Source organism: Anastrepha obliqua, chromosome 3 (assembly GCF_027943255.1).
Source record: "Anastrepha obliqua isolate idAnaObli1 chromosome 3, idAnaObli1_1.0, whole genome shotgun sequence".
Taxonomy (NCBI): Eukaryota; Metazoa; Arthropoda; class Insecta; order Diptera; family Tephritidae; genus Anastrepha; species Anastrepha obliqua.
The window spans coordinates 5,299,688-5,316,259 of NC_072894.1; the positions used below are offsets into that span (position 1 = coordinate 5,299,688).

The window sequence follows — 16,572 nt, forward strand, 5'->3', positions numbered from 1 at the left end:
CTATAGGTCCCTTCATTTGTGGAACAACATCAAGACGCACACCACAAATAGGAGGAAGAGCTCGGCCAAACACCCAAAAAAGGGTGTACGCACCAATTATATATATATTTATATATATGTATATGTAACTTCAAGCGCTTCCTCAAACATCATACCAATTTGAGCAGAAAAGTGGACTATAGTGTCTGTTCCATGAAACGGCTGGCTGTGCATAGATACTACAAGGAGGCATTTTATTTACTTGCTGGTTACTAGAAAGCTCCGAAAAATCTTTCTAGACGTCCAGCATTTACAATTGTTTAATTTTAATGACCTGCAGTAGGCTTTTCAGCGCTGCACCCTGCCAAAACAGCTTCTCTACTTTACATACCGTTAGACGAGATTGACGACAACGACGATATGAGCACTTGTTTTTTTTTTTCTTTTGTTTTTTTCGTTACTCAGAACCAATCTGGTGCATCAATTTTGGTAAAAATCTAATAAAGGTGGCAAAAATTTATATAAATTAATTCCCACACAACATAGGCCCGTGTAGTACTCCGGACAAGTGAAATATTTCAAGAAACTCACTTGTCTCCTTTAATTATTTTCATATTCTCGCACATTTTGTTTCGCCTTCTTTGTGTGCCACAGCGACGGCAACTTTTGTTTCTTGACCTTTGGAGCACATTACCCTCTGCGTGCGCCATCTCAGTGTGAACATTTGAACGCACATCAAAAGCCGTAAAGTACCTACTTATGTGCGTATTAAATACAGTATTGATAAGCTCAGCAGCTGTCGAGACGATTTTACATGGAGGTTGTTGCCACACAGTCATTGCTCTCCGAGGCCTCACCACTCTGCACACCAAGAGTTGACAAAATTTGGTCTTTTGTGGCACATTAATGGAGCTTACTTAAGAATGTGCAATTCGATTTTTTGCTTTTCGTTACTTTTTTCTCTGGTTAGGAAAACATTCCTAATTTCCAGCTCTGTTTGGTTTTTACTCTCCCAACGCCTCCAGCAGTGGCACAATGCCATTCGGACAGCGCAGACGCAGCAAATGTTAAGAGTTACGAATAGCACAAAGCCAAAAAAGCTTAACGACACCGGCTGGGCTAATGCCATGTGATGGGCACACATCCCCTCCCCTTCTGACCGATTTCGTATTCTTACGCGCACTAGCACGCACTGTCGCGCGCGTTACAGACAGATTGTTAAAGAGAACAAACAGCCAACCATGCTGAAACATGCCGGGTCATGTGCTTCTTTTTGTCAATTCTTTCAGACATTATGATGCCGTGCAGGTGAGTATGTTGTGGGGATGGAGCCGATATGCAATGAAATAGAAAATTTAGTGTAACACTGTAGATTGTCTGCACATACTTAAGTGGTAATAATTATTGGCAAAAAATAAATTGGATGTACCTTCCAAAAACTTGCAATGTATTTTTTTTTTTTTTTGGGTATTAAAGTAATTGAGCTTTCAGCAAAAAAAATAATCATAAATGAAGTTGTTGCTGAGTGACAGTGCTTGGCCGGATGTCGGCACGTTTCGGTAACGTAGAACAGACTGTCGTGGGAACGCCCTAAATTTAGTAAAATTCTTTGACGAGCACTACTGCAATTAATTACAACAACTTAACCTCTAAACCTCCGTACCCAGGATTTATTTGACAAAATATTTGCATGTGGGACGCATTTAATTTTTGGTTGCTTGGAGTAGTATGTAAGGCAGTACTTTTTACGTATGAATTCATTTATTTTTAAAATATTAGTGAAATATGCAGTATTAAGATGACTTCAGGTTATTAGATTTGCAAAACAAAAATAAATTAATAAATTCTGGAGAGCAACTCACTTCTCTACCGCTTCATATGAGTATTAACATTGTTAATGTTATGTCACAGCATAAAATATTTCTGAACTGAAAATCCTTAGCCGGATTCTTTAAATGGTAGATACTATCATAACCATTAAAGATGTTTGACTAACGGAAAACCGCCGATATCTTTATAATTTATACTCTCCAAATTAACGGTGGGAACATTGTATTGTTGTATTGTTGTTTTGTTAGTTCTTTGTTACAGATCTTAAAATATTTTACATAACTATTAAAATAAGCCACACTTGCATAACTGCAAAGGTACATGATGTTAATGTTAACATAAAGTATAGTGGGAGCGTATAAGAGAACATAGCTATGTTATGTTTACAGTTTGCATGTAATACGCAAGTGCACTAGTAGGCCCGCGCAGATTTTAACCTCTTATGGCCTCGGGAGACGGTCCAGCATGCTTGACTGAGCTTTGTGTGTGTTAGTGCAGTCGGGTGTCGTCGTGTCACACATACTTGTTGTCGGCTTTTGAATGATGAAAATCAAAAATTTTAGATATTAGCGTCAATCAGCCGACACGCACACATCTAAAGTTCTTGTCAAACAATGCTTGACCGTCACCAGAAGCCATTAGGCAGATCGCATTTTTTGTAGATCACATTTTATCTCGTTTCATTATTATCGGATATTTGACGCATTTGAGATGCAGCGGGCACATGAGCAGCTCACTTGTATCGAAGTTACTGTGGGGACTTCTCATTTTAAATCAAATTTTACAAAATATATAATTTAATTTTATTAAGGTCAAGCCTAGTCTTTGGAACCGTTTTTTTTTTATTTTTTGGCTTAACAATAATAGGAGGTAATACAGCTTTTAAAGAGTTTGCATACGACACACCCGTACTATCAGGTCAGTCCATAAGTTCGTGCGTATTTTACCCATAAGTTCACTTTTGTACGATTTTTGCATACGAAAAATTATTCGCGGAATATAACGGAACTATTTATATTTTCTTCGATATATTGTGCATTCAACAAGTCATTTTAATTGCGGATAGAAGCACGTGTTGTTAAAAAATAAAATGGAATCGAACGCGTATAAGAGGCATATTTTGTATTTAAAAAAGAAAAAGTGGTAAAAATGCCACAACTGCTGCTGCAGAAACAAACACTGTTCACGGAGAGGATGCCGTGATTGTAAGGACTGCGCAACGGTGGTTTTCAAAATTCCGAGGTGGTAACTGCGACGTGGAGAATGCCCCGCGCGCTGGTCGTCCTGCAGTCTTTAACTCCGACGTCTTGCTCGATATGATAGCTCAGAGGTTAAATTCATCGCATGGAACAGTTCACAGGCACCTGGTTCGGTTGGGAAAGGTTTAAAAGCTGGGAAAATGGGTTCCGCATAGACTTTCCGTCGCCAGCAGAGAGTGAATGTATGTTCTCAGCTGCTGCAACGGCTTGAAAATGAAAGTTTTTTGAACCGTATCGTTACTGGTGATGAAAAATGGGTCCTTTACAATAATCCTGTTCGCAAACACCAATGGTTGGTTAAAGATGAAACACAAGAACCGACCCCTAGAGATGGCCTTCAGCCCAAGAAGATTCTCTTGTCTATTTGGTGGGATATGGCCGGTATTGTTTATTATGAACTTCTGGAACGAAACCAGACGATAACTGCGGATTATTATTCCCATCAGCTATCAAACCTGAATGAGGCACTTAAAAAAAATTGACCGTCTTTAGTGAATAGATGCAAATATTTGTTTTACCACGACAACGCAAGACCTCATACCGCAAGGCAAACATTAGGCAAGCTGAACGAGCTCGGATGGGAGCTAATGCCACATCCACCATACTCTCCGGATATTGCACTTTGTGATTATCACCTTTTCTGTGCACTTCAATCCCATATGAGTAACAAGAACTACTCCTCAAAAGAAGCTAATATATAAAAAAGGATATCGAAGCGTATTGTGGCTCCAAGGACAAACAATTTTTTGAGCAGGGAATTAAAAATTTGCCTAAACGTTGGGAAGACATTGTAAATAATGAAGGAAAATATATTATTGATTAATAAATACTTTAAACATATTTTGTATTAATTTTAAAATCACCTTTAAAAAACGCACGAGCTTATGGACTGATCTGATATTTTCTCTTCAGTTTGGTTTGTAGCCCTCAAAACTTCACTTATAAGTTGATTTTTTTGTTCGCATGGCTCACTAGTTGAATTATATACTTTTTTTATTTGCTCCCTATTAACATTGCACAGGCTCTCTACTCTTTCTATAATGTCTAACTTCTCTTGGTTTTTTTTTTAATGCTATCCATCCACAGTTTATATTTATTAAGGTTGTAAAAATTCATCAAATTATACTAAAAATATTTGTACCACATTTACGAAAATTGTAACTTCCTAAATGTATTAAAGGTCTAATTAGACTGTAAATAAAAAAATTAAAAAAAAAGATTGCGTTTATTCTTCAGTATGATAGAAAGTACAACTTCTGATTTCGGTTGGAACATCAACCAAGAGAATGGATAAAATTGAATGGTGTCAAATTGATTACATATCTGTTGATGTCACTTTACCGTAAAGATGTAAACTGAATACATATATAGACGATGTATGATTGTTCAACGCGGAGGCAGAAAAACATTTTCTCAACAATTTTCCCTTACGGATGACTGAGAGATTGCCGTATGAATACAATACTTTTGATATACCATTTTTGTTTCATATTTCATTCTTATCATATTCTGGTGTTAAAACTAAAATAAAATTGTTTAAATTAAAATAAATTTCATAAAAGAAGAGCCAACTCCTTCATATAGTTCACGCTGAAAGCAGAAAAAGCAGGCATGTGAAAAGGTTATTAGCATCGTGGGGAGTGCCTTCCAGTGCTGGACATACAGTTGCGGTCAGCATCTTAGTAGTGCTTATGCCTCGTAATATTTAAATGGCCACGTTTTTTTTATCACAACAATTTTTCGCCATCCACTGTTAAATCCTTTAGATTAAGAAGTCAGCTTCAAGTTATGCAATCACTTGTTAAACTTAACCTGTTGATTTCGTTAATTTTGCATGAAAATTTAGTTGCAACGGCTTTTTAGTCAGTTAAAATCTTAGTAGTGCGTGAAGAAATGTGTGAAAAATTAATATTATCGCAACTATTTTTTGTGAAAATTAAAAAAAAATCATTCAGTAAAGTCCAGAAGGAAAAATTGTAAACCCGAGAAACGCGCCCTTATGAAAAAATTAATTGCTAATGAAAAAACTTATGTGGAAGTGCAAAATATCATTGGTTGCTCACCAAAAATGGTACGTAATACCGTCAAGTACAAAACAAGTGGCAGAAAGCGTGAAAGAAAGCTAGCAATGTCAGCAAGAGAAGTTAAGTCTCTCGTCAGATACTCAAAGCAGTTTCCATTTGCGGCTGCCGCTGAGATAAAAGATGCCTTAAAAGTGTCTTCGGGCGTTGAGACTGTTCGTCGGCGTTTGCGTGAGCGCGCCCTGGATGCCCACAGTCCAAGAAAAGTACCGTTGTTGCCAAAAACGCATGTAGAAAAGAAGCTTCGATTTGCCAAAGAACATATAAATTGAACTTCGACCAAATGGCGCAACATTTTATGGTCGGACGAGTCGAAGATTGTCTTGTATGGTGGAAGGGGTTCGCGCCAATATGTAAGACGACCACCTAACACCGAATACCAGCCAAAGTATACAACAAAAACAATAAAGAATGGTGGTTCTAGCATTATGGACTGGGCATGCTTTTCTTGGCTAGACGTGGGACCCATTCATTGGGTTAAGGAAATTATGACTGTGGCTTCATTTGCTGATATACTCAAGGACATCATGCTGCCATATGCCAGAGACGAAATGCTGCTTGTTTGAACGTTCCAGCAAGACAACGACCCCAAACACACGTGCAAAGTTGCTAAAAGATGGTTTGAGGAGAGTCAGATCAACGTAATGGAATGGCCGCCACAGTCGCCAGACACAAGCCCCATTGAAAATTTGTGGGTTGATGTCAAGGAAGCAGTAGCCCAACGCAAGCCGACACATAATACGTAACTATGGGAAGCTGTAAAGAGCGCATGGGAGTCGATTTCGATTGAAAGATGTCAAACACTTGTTGACTCCATGCAACGCCGTTGTGCTGCAATTCTAAAGATTTAGACCGCAGCTGTATGTTGGGTATGTCGAGGTCGATTCTGGATATGTAGGAGTTTAGACTGCTACAGCATCCACAATGTAATTGTGCCAAAGTTACGCGGAACTCGCGGGGTAGCTGAAGCTATTCGTCAGCAATAGGTGGTGGTTGGATTCCTATGACGGCGTTCAGAGGTCGTGATGCCATGTGGTGGTTTTCTAAACATGTGACCTATCCATCGCTACTTTCTGCGTTTGATTTACCATTGGATGGCTTCCTTATTCTTTGATCTTCAAAGCGCGTCGTTGCTCATGGTGTGCAACCAGAATATTCTACAGATGAAGTGGAAACATTAGTTAACGGAAAATTGTAGTTCCTGTGTGGCGGTGTTAGACACCTGCCATGTTTCACTTCCGCATAATAATTTTTACTTCATAAGACATAACTTATTTATATTCTATTTCTGTACAAAATACTAATTTCGCTTTACAGAGTTAACTGCCATCTACTTACTATATTAATTGAATTTAATTGAATAATTTACTACTTCGTTTTCATCCACCCTCAGTGTCGATTTATTTGAAATAAATCAGTATCAGAAAGTTTTCTCTTGAACATCAACATTTTCGTTGGCAAAATAGCACGTCGACTGAGGCAATTACCTTGTAGCTCATAAAAAGTGGGCATTGTTTAGTCAGATGAAGTGTCCTTTTTCCATGGGCAAAACGTAATACCAGGTGTATAAGCTTAAATCCGCTGATTGCTCGTAGATGGCGTTAGTGAGCATATCAAGTTACCATAGAAATGCCATATTTTTTTTTTGCATGGGTTCGACACCTGTTTACATCAATCACTGCACATCATCAGTGCTTTCATACAGCAACACACTTTTTTCCTTGCGTAATCATGTCTAATTTTGTGCCAAAAAAAGAGCATATGCGGGAAGATCTACTTTTTTGCTTTAATTTGAAGAAATCGGCTGCCGAATCGCATCGAATGCTTGTGGAAGCCTATGGTGACAGTGCATTATCGGAAACAACTTGCAGAGACTGGTTTCGTCGGTTCAAAGACGGCCATTTTGACCTGAGTGACAAGAAGCGTGAAAATCGGCCCAGAAAAGTTGAGGACCATGAATTGCAGGCTCTTTTGGATGAGGACGATACCCAATCGCAAAAAATGCTTGCCGAGCAGTTAGGTGTCACTCAACCAGCCATTTCCATGCGTTTACGTGCCATGGGAAAGGTCCAAAAAGTCGGAAAATGGGTACCCCATGAATTGAACGATAGACAGATGGAGCGACGCCAAAACACATGCGAAATCTTGCTGGCTAGGCATAAAAGAAAGTCGTTCCTGCATCTTGTGGTGACTAGCGATGAAAAGTGGATATACTTACGAAAAAAATCATGGGTCGATCCCGGCCAACCATCAACTTCTTCATCAAAACCTAATCGCTTTGGACGCAAGACGATGCTGTGCGTTTGGTGGGATCAGCAGGGTGTCGTTTACTATGAGCTGATGAAACCTGGTGAAACTGTTAATTCTCATCGCTACCACCAACAACTCATCACATTGCGCCGTGCTTTGCGTGAAAAAAGCCTCGTTATGAAGAAAGACATGAGAAGCTGATTTTCCTCCACGGCAACGCCCCATCGCACACGTCAAGAATGGTCCAAAACTACTTGGAGACAATCAATTGGGAGGTGCTACCTCATCCCGCTTATTCACCAGACCTGGCTCCTTCGGACTATCATCTGTTTCATCGATGGGTCACGCGCTCGCCGAACAGCACTTCGATTCGTACGAAGACGTCCGGAAATGGCTTGACGAGTGGTTCGCCTCGAAAGATGAAGAATTCTTTTGGCGTGGTATACACAAATTGCCCGAGAGATGGGAAAAATGTATAGCTAGCGAGGGCAAATACTTTGAATAAATTATTTTTTTGCTTTCTATAAAAAAAATGGGTTTTTTTTACTAAAAAACAGCGGATTTAAGCTTATACACCTGGTACATACAGATGTGTACCAGGTTTCATTGACATATATAAATATTTGCTCGAGTTTTCGTGAGCACGGACAGATAAGATTATATCGACTCCTCTCATTATTCTGAGCCGTTTGCTGCATATACATACATATGTATGTCTACATACATATATTTCGATTCTTTTATGCTGTTACATGCAAGCGCTATGTGAACAAAACTATAATTGTGCACAGGTACAAAAAATGGCGGAATCTTCCCAAGTCGCTGGTAAACGCAATGTCCAATATACAATTTGCCTACAGTGCCTCTGCTAACCACAGAGATGCAGTTAATAACATAATAACATAGATTTGAGTTTCAATAACTCAAATCAAAATCTTCCTCTTGGTCGACGAATCCATGCTGTATGTTCGCGATTACATACTAATTTTATTTGGATCTTAGTCACACGTTGGCAGGTCAATGATACCATTGAATTTGTGTATGTTTCTTGCTAACTCGGTCAGTTCACAAAATGTTTGAAGACCTGCCCACTTACTCTTCGTCCTTCGATTTTTCCTTATATCGTCAGTTTTAAAACATCGCATTTGTTGCCTGATTTTAAATGTCCTAAATAAGCGACTTTTCTTATTTTTATGCCCATCAGAAGTTTGCATCCTATCCGTTTGATTCTTTGCCAATTCATTCCATCATTTTTCTATAGCACTACATTCCAAAGGCTTCTAGTCGGTCTATGATTACAGATTTCAACACCCAAATCTTAAGAAATTAAACCTTAAGGCTCAAATATTTAGATTCCATGAATAGATAAACGGCCCTAAATTTGAAGATTATAGTACAGCTACAGAACTAATCACAGAATTAAAGTACAAATTGCTACAAACACCAAACACTGTTTGAGCCATTGTTGTTGTAGCTACATAAACATTCCCCGTACATGTCTGGGGATTGCTGCTGCAGTTTGGGTGCTTAGCCGGATACAGCTGTTGTCAGCTAATTAGAAACGCTCCCTTTTGATAAACGCTTGATGAGTATAATATTAAACTGTTAAAATTTACCGTTATTTTTTCTCTTAAAATCATTTGCATTGCTTTTGTTACTCTATTTACTACCCAATGCGCCAAGTTTTGTAGTTGTGAAATTGAAGTATCGTTAGTTCAAGGTAAATAAACGAGACAAGTAATTAGAAACAGTTGTTCAATGGAAGCATATTCGGCAAGTTGTGTTATTTTAATAGTAATATAATCGACTTTTTGGTATGTATATATTTTAAATTGGTTGTTTAAAAGCAACTAAAATATTCGTCTTCAAGATTTGTAATGGGAAAAAGCAGCAGCTGTACACCTGCCCTGCGGAGCTCCATTTTTGACCTTTGTAAAGCTGGAAAGTCGTACAGTGAAATTTCTAAGCAAGTCAAATGCTCAAAAAAATGGTTTTTAATGCCTTAAAGCATATCTAACTTTTTAAGACTGTTGACAATGTTCCACGTAAGAAAAGGCCCCGGAAAACTTCAGCAGAACTTGACCGCAAGATAGCAATCATCTCCAAAAGAAACCCAAAAAAGACTTCCACTGACATCCAACGGGAAATTCAGGATCAATATAATTTCGAAATATCCAAGAGGACAATTGCTCGGCGTCTGGTCGAATCTGGACTGCATGGCAGAGCAGCACGCAAGAAGCCCCTTCTAACCAAGATACAAAGAAGACGGCGATTAGTCTCTGCGAGATCCCATTGGTCATGGACTCCAAATCAATGGAAATATATCGTTTGGAGCGATGAAACCAAGATAAATCGCATAGGCCCAGATGGTAAAAGGTATGTTCGACGGCCAATCAACCAAGAATTCAACCCTCGCTACGTTTCACGGGTAGTGAAGCATTGTGGAGGATCAATCATGGTGTGGGGATGTTTCTGGCTGAATGGTGTTGGCCCAATACATAGGATTGATGGAATTTTAAATAAGGAGAAATACGTCGATATACTAAAAAATGTAATGTTGCCGTGGGCTGAGGAAAATTTGCCTGTTATATGGAAGTTTCAACAGGATAATGATCCAAAGCACACGGCAAAGTTGACGAAACAGTTTTTCGACGAAAATTCCATCAATGTTTTGGAATGGCCATCATCCAGTCCGGACTTAAACCCAATAGAGCATCTCTGGGGTGACGTTAAAAAAGCCGTGAGTGCCAAAAGTGTTAGCATCTCATTACATCAATGCGCAATCGATGTGAGGCAGTGTTGAAGCAAAAGGGTTATGGAACCAAATACTATATTAACATAATCTTTATGTTGATCTGATAATACATTACTGTTTCTAATTAGTTGCCCTATCCAAATCGTGCATTTCACATGCTTTAAAAAAAATATATATATTTAATAAAGAATTGCGATTAAATTGTTTTCCACTAGTTTTTAAGTTTATCATATGTTTAAATAAAATTGGCAAAAAGTTATGAAAATACGTGTTTAAAAGGAAAATGGAAAATTTATTTTGAAATAAGTGCCGTTTCTAATTAGCTGTCAACAGCTGTATATCTAAATGCGGCTAGTTCCGATAAATTATAACCGACTGTCGTGACGTCGACTCTATTTTGAGTCGTTTATTCAAATTTAAGAGTTTGTTCGTAGAAAGTCGTCCAGTAAATACAGTAACATTCAAACTTCAATGTATTTTACATTCGTAAAGGAAATAAAAATAGTTTAAAAGTTAAAAAAGACTACCGTTTCGATGATTTCATATGCTATTTCAAGAATCGCATGATTTTCTTTTACATGATTTTATTTTAAATCTTACAGCTAAGTTAGTAACAGCCGAACAAACAAGTTTTTGCAACGATTTCCGGGCCGCTGACACGGCTTATTGACGACGTTACATTTAAGTAAATACTTAATTAAGTTATTTCTTCGTAATTAATGAAAAAAAAAAAACGCACACTGGCGTATTTTACAATTCAAAATAAAGTTTGTAAAACAGAATCTTTTACAGCCTTTGGCAAACCCCGCTACCACCAGACAACGTTTGGACATGGATGCGGGTACACAACATCTTTCAACCCTAATTGCCAATTGCAGCCGCTTCAGTATGAAGCACCAATAACAAGAGTAGTGTCACTCAGCCAGTGGGTGGAAGAGGAGGGGTCGACAGTTCACTTCAACCAGTCTAGCTGCATTATTAACATGTGCATGTGTGTGTACATTCGCGTGCGCGTAATTGAAAGTGAATTTGTCAATTTGATGTATTCGGCTCCAATTGAAATGCAACCGAATGAAGTGCCGAAGTGGAAAACAAAAGGGTGCATACCCAGAAAATGTAAGTAAAAGAGGAAACAAAATGTGGAAGGTAGGTATATAATTGGCTATTCGCCACTGTTCACAAAGTGCATTAGTAATTATACACTATGCAAAAGTGTGTGGACCAGCAGGAAACAATAATTACGAAGGAAGAAGAGACGTGAATGTGAAAAACAAAAACAAAAACAAAGAGAAAAGGAAGTTGTAGGAGAAGCCAACAAACCAGAATATGATTGCAATAAGACAGCCAGCGAAGATGACGGCAACTGCAGTGTGCAGTGTCAGCAAAACCAACCAGGCAACAAGACAGCCGGCCACACCTATTCCAGCGGAGCAATCACACGAAAAATTATTGGGCTGCAATGTGCAGCAAGCTCGAAGTGACACAATAGGCAATAGGCGAGATGTGTGAGGGCGGGTGAAGGCAGTTGCAGCTAAAAAGGTGGAATCTCATAAACTTTGAATATAATTTTTCGATACATTGAAAAGTCATGCTTGCACAGTCACAAAGAATTCTTTCGATTTCGAAGAGCTCAACTGATTATATACAATTACATACATACATTTGTACGTTCTTTCAACAAGTCAATTTTACATCCCATCAAAGCGGTCCAATTCGTTTTTCATTAAACTTCAGTAAATTTGTAACTGATAAGTTTTTGTAAACATATATCGAGAAGAAAATACCAGTGAATACTGGTTACTAACCTTCAATGCATTCAAATCGATATCATCCAATGAACAGTTCACAGATGGGGCAAGTTGCTGCTGGTGCGCCATTTTGATTTGCTATTTTCTGCTATTTCCTCTCCTTTTGTTCACTATATGCCTTCTAAAGAAATAATTCTCGTTTATTTTTATTTTATGTTTGTCTTTTATTACTGTTATTCACTTCTTCTATTTAGTTTAATTCTATTCTTTTGTAATTTACTCCAGTCTCCCACTTTGCACTTTTCGCTTCACTTCATTATCTGTTCTTCTCTTCTTATTCATTTATGATATTCATCGTTAGTTTAATCACTTCATGACATCTACTTCTCCTTATTATCTTTGTTGTATTTGTGTTTGGAATTTTTCTCAAGTTTCTAAATGCAAAAATGTGGAATTATTTTATTTGAATCGAATTACATGCAAACACACACACATATATTTGAACTTTTACGTTAATAAATTTATGAAACTTGATTGTTACATTTATAAATTCTATTTCGAATTCACACCTATTTTTGCTGTGAGGAACAACACCAACAGCGGCTTCTCTCTTTTTCGCTTTCGTGTACTCCTTTTCTTTTGCTGCTTTCACTATTCTCCTAATCTTCTCACGAATTTTTCATTTTTCACCGAACTTTTTTTCTTTGTTTTATGCTTGAGTAAAATTTTCTTTTAAAAATTAGCGATTTTCCACGTCTCAGCCATTTGGGAGGCGGCACTAACTCTGATGGCGACGATGACGGCAGCACCCAACAACCACACAGGTTGAATGGAGTTTGGAGCAGATATGTTGTTGTTGCTCGCGCTACCGCTAAAGTATTTATTGGTGCTCTTGTTGTTGCCGCCGTTATTGGTAGCGGCTGCGGCAGGTAGACAACTGAAAACTGCCACAAGAAAATATCTCTAATTTTCTACTTCATCCGACGCGACGAATACCAGTACACCGTTTTTATTAATTTCCGCTGCGACATTTAACTGCACTCAGTAAATTAAAACTTTTCCACCGCCTGCACTTTTCCTCATAAGTTCCGGTTTGTAATTTTTTCTTTCACTGAAGAAAAAACCAATTTGAAAAAGACCTTTTCTCCACGCCCGATCCAATTATTATACCTCTCATATGAACTAATGAAGAATGAATGAAAATTTCGTTGGTCAAATTCGGTGGTGCACAAGGCGAAGTTGGTAATGACGGCGAAGAATCAGTGGATGAAGGGAATGCTCAAAAACTACAGTAGCGACATCTATAAGTGAAGTCTATGGCGCTTAAAAGGCGGATGAGTCAAAGTTGGCATTATTGTAAGTACACGGCGCAGAAAGAATACCAAAAACAATGCTGCCAGACAATTTCTGTAAAATCCTTATTTGAGCCCATTTCAGTTTTTTGCAGTTTTTCATTGCAATTTTTAGGTGATGGCTATGACTACCGTTACGATATGGTAACACTAACCGTATATGGTGTTGCCCATAAGGTTGGTTGGATCAGCTGTTTCATATGGTAATGGTTATGTCACCTCTACTTTGAGCTTTTCAGGTTTAGCTAATTTTTAAAAATGTACGAAATTATTTACCACACTGTCTGTAGTTGCCGCGTTTTAATAATTGTTTTAATAATTGTCAGTATTATAATAACATCGCTTTAAAGAGGATAATTATTAACCCGATAAAATAGAAAGTTTGTTCGGTTAGTCTTCCGGTAAATATTATTCAGTAGGGAAATTTTGGCGAATCGCAAACTCCCTCAAAGAGGACAGTTTTGAAAAAGAAATAAACGAAAATAAACCAGTTAAAACTTTCAAATTTCATGATCAGTTTGTTTAAATTAAAAATTAAAAGTAAAATTTGAAAATAGAAAATTCAAAAAAGTTGGACGTCGTGTGTTCTTCAAGCACTTTCCATAGATGTACTCCAAAGAAGATTTACTTATAATACGTTCACTTATGCATTAATCTCCTATAAATCCACCAAATTAATCTTCCCGTTCACATATGGCAGATTACCTGCAAAATTGACAATCAGCTGTCAAGACTGCTTTGAGAGGTTTTTCTTCATAGAAATTATTTTGATGGACAATTCGGTGCTTTTGGTTTCTTTAATTATTATTAACGATATAAAGAAAATACAATATAATTGCGCAATTGGCTGCTAATAATAAACAGTTGGAGGAAATCCGTATGCGACGTTTACTGAGGTTGCAAAAAATTATGGCATCAATACGTATGGGAAATTCTATATTACATTTTATAATAAGTAATAAGATGACAAACCGTTTATGGGCACACGCTTTTTTCTGTAAAATGAATCCCTAATTAATAATATTTAACAAAAATTTTATTACAAATATGTTTACAGGCCTATTTTCTTTGCCGGCATCCAGTTCATTTAGTTTTTATTTTGATGTTTCTCCTTACATTCGTAATAATAATTATCGATAAAACAGAAAACACAGGGTTGTATGTCAAAAAGTATCGTTATTATCTAGGATTATTTTATAATCTCAGATTTTGGGAGAGAAATTTTGTATGGGAAATCGCGCTTTTGACTTAGGCGCGAAAAATTAGATCATCTACTTATATGTGAACGTATTATTACTTATTCTTCAATATTAAAATTTTGCATATTTACCGCCTCCAAATTAAATTTTCAGATTTGAATATATTGTAACCAGCTGTTTTTCTATGCTGATAAAAATCTTTCGAGCAAAAATTACCAGTTCCCGCTCAACATGAAATGTCATATTGCTCTCTTAATTTTCTCTAATGTTGCTAGAGTTTTGCGCAGGCCCACACCAAGTGCTGATAGTTTTTGGTAATCATTCGCGAATATCTATGTTTTTTTTTTAACAAATTACGCACTATCTAATGAGATGTATCCACTGTTCTACTGAACAATAACGGACAAATTCGTTATAATATGAAATATTTGAACAAATATCACGTGAAACAAATCTAAAAAATCGGAAAATTTAAAAAGTATCTGCTTATTATCCTCATTTTTTAGATTTAATTAAAACTTGTTTAGAACTTTCATCTATCACTTCAACGTCAAAGGTCAGAGGTCTCGTTTCCCACGATACCCACGTGTCCCGGGACCCATGTTAGCATCAGGCTGTTATGTCTACCGACATAGTTTAGCCTAGATTTACAGGACTCGACTACCCCTGATGTGGTTGGGGGACTGTCTAAGGCCATGACCGCAACTTGGCTGTCGCTGCAGACACATATAGATCTGCCTCTCCATCGATTTTCCACAACAAAGTTCATCGCTTCTTGAACCGCATACAGCTCCGCCTGAAACACAGATGCATACATTCCAAGAGTTTTGTTTTGCTGGATTCCACGTAGACCCCAGAGCCGGAGCCAAGCTCGGTCCTGGAGCCTTACCATACTTATACAAAGGAGCCACTGTGCGAGAGGAGCTTCGCTTGCTCTACAATCGTGAGACCAAAAATGACATACTTTTTAAAAAATACTAAAAGTGCAGCGTCCGGATCTCTTAAAAACTAGAAGAAGGTAACCCTTCCAGTTCAGCTTCCGCCACTGCTCAATCCCTGAGCTGCGACGCTGTTAAGGCCTAGGTAGGGCCTGGCTTTGGCACTCCTGAGCAGTCAAAAGCGTCGGGGTCGACTACTTCTGCTCTTAGTTTTAACAGACCGACTACTAGTTCTGCCATGAGAGCAGAGACCAAAGAGGCACATTTAGCTAAACAAAGGCGTCCTCTTAGCTGGTCTATATAATGAAGCGGTCAGCCGCATGCATTTTAGCCAGATCTTTGGTTGAATGGTTGAAGTAGTGATTCATCAAGAAGCCAACTCACGCTTCCGCACCATTTTGGTCTCTCCATCTACAATCCATTCGAAGGTATTGTGAGGAAATTGTGTTCCTGATTGCACCTAGTGGTTTGAACGTTATTCATGGCAGATTCCCCTCTTGTCAGATCTGCTCATGATATGTAGGTATATCCATTTTATCAAATCTTAGTAAAAGCGATCTGGTAGGAGCTAGCCTTGAGCTCAATAATTCTAGTTGCTGGTGATGCCAACCATCAGTCTCGTTCATGACCATGTTGAACGACCGCGAACCATTTTTAAACAAGGAAAACAAGAAGCTAATAGCTTTAAAAAGGGGCGTGTTGCAGCATGAGGCGCTACCGCTCACCACTCTTTGTGAGAAGTAGCGCTATAAATTAATGATGAAGGGGTAAATTACCCACAAAATGTGTCCTGGGTACTAGGTACTCTTTGCTATTGAACTATGGTGAAAAACAATATGGTGAGGGGAACTTCCGCTGCCATGTCACTTGAAAGAATCGGCAGCCCACGATCATTTTACATGTATTCGCACACTCGTCCAATTAGTCGTCGTTCGGACGTATATCACCAACACAATCTCAGTTTTTTTAAACGCATTCCAAGTGACGACAGCCCATCAGCTGATTCTGTCAAATTCGTTTAGAGCGGAATAACGATATGCTAAAGAGTACACATCTAAAAATATTTTCACCATGCATTTGCCACATAGGTGAGCAACCGACTTTTGTCACGCGAGAGAGCTTTTCCTTTTCCTTTTTAGGTTTTAGATATCACATTGACCCAGAACTCGCTCTCAGATCAT

General features: G+C 38.1%; 1 protein-coding gene across 7 annotated transcripts in view; it reads right to left on the reverse strand.

The window, feature by feature from the left end:
* LOC129242395 (serine/threonine-protein kinase mig-15) overlaps nt 1-13,100 on the reverse strand; it is a 116,651-nt gene extending 103,551 nt beyond the window's left edge. For 4 of the 7 annotated variants that reach the window (XM_054879015.1, XM_054879013.1, XM_054879014.1 and 1 more), the window contains exon 1: nt 11,960-13,100. In XM_054879015.1, coding sequence (XP_054734990.1) covers nt 11,960-12,031 — 72 coding nt within the window. In that variant the 5' untranslated portion in view covers nt 12,032-13,100. The remainder of the gene's footprint in view (nt 1-11,959) is intronic. The other 3 variants (XM_054879012.1, XM_054879011.1, XM_054879017.1) reach the window with 3 other exon arrangements.
* Between the last annotated feature and the right edge of the window lie 3,472 nt (nt 13,101-16,572).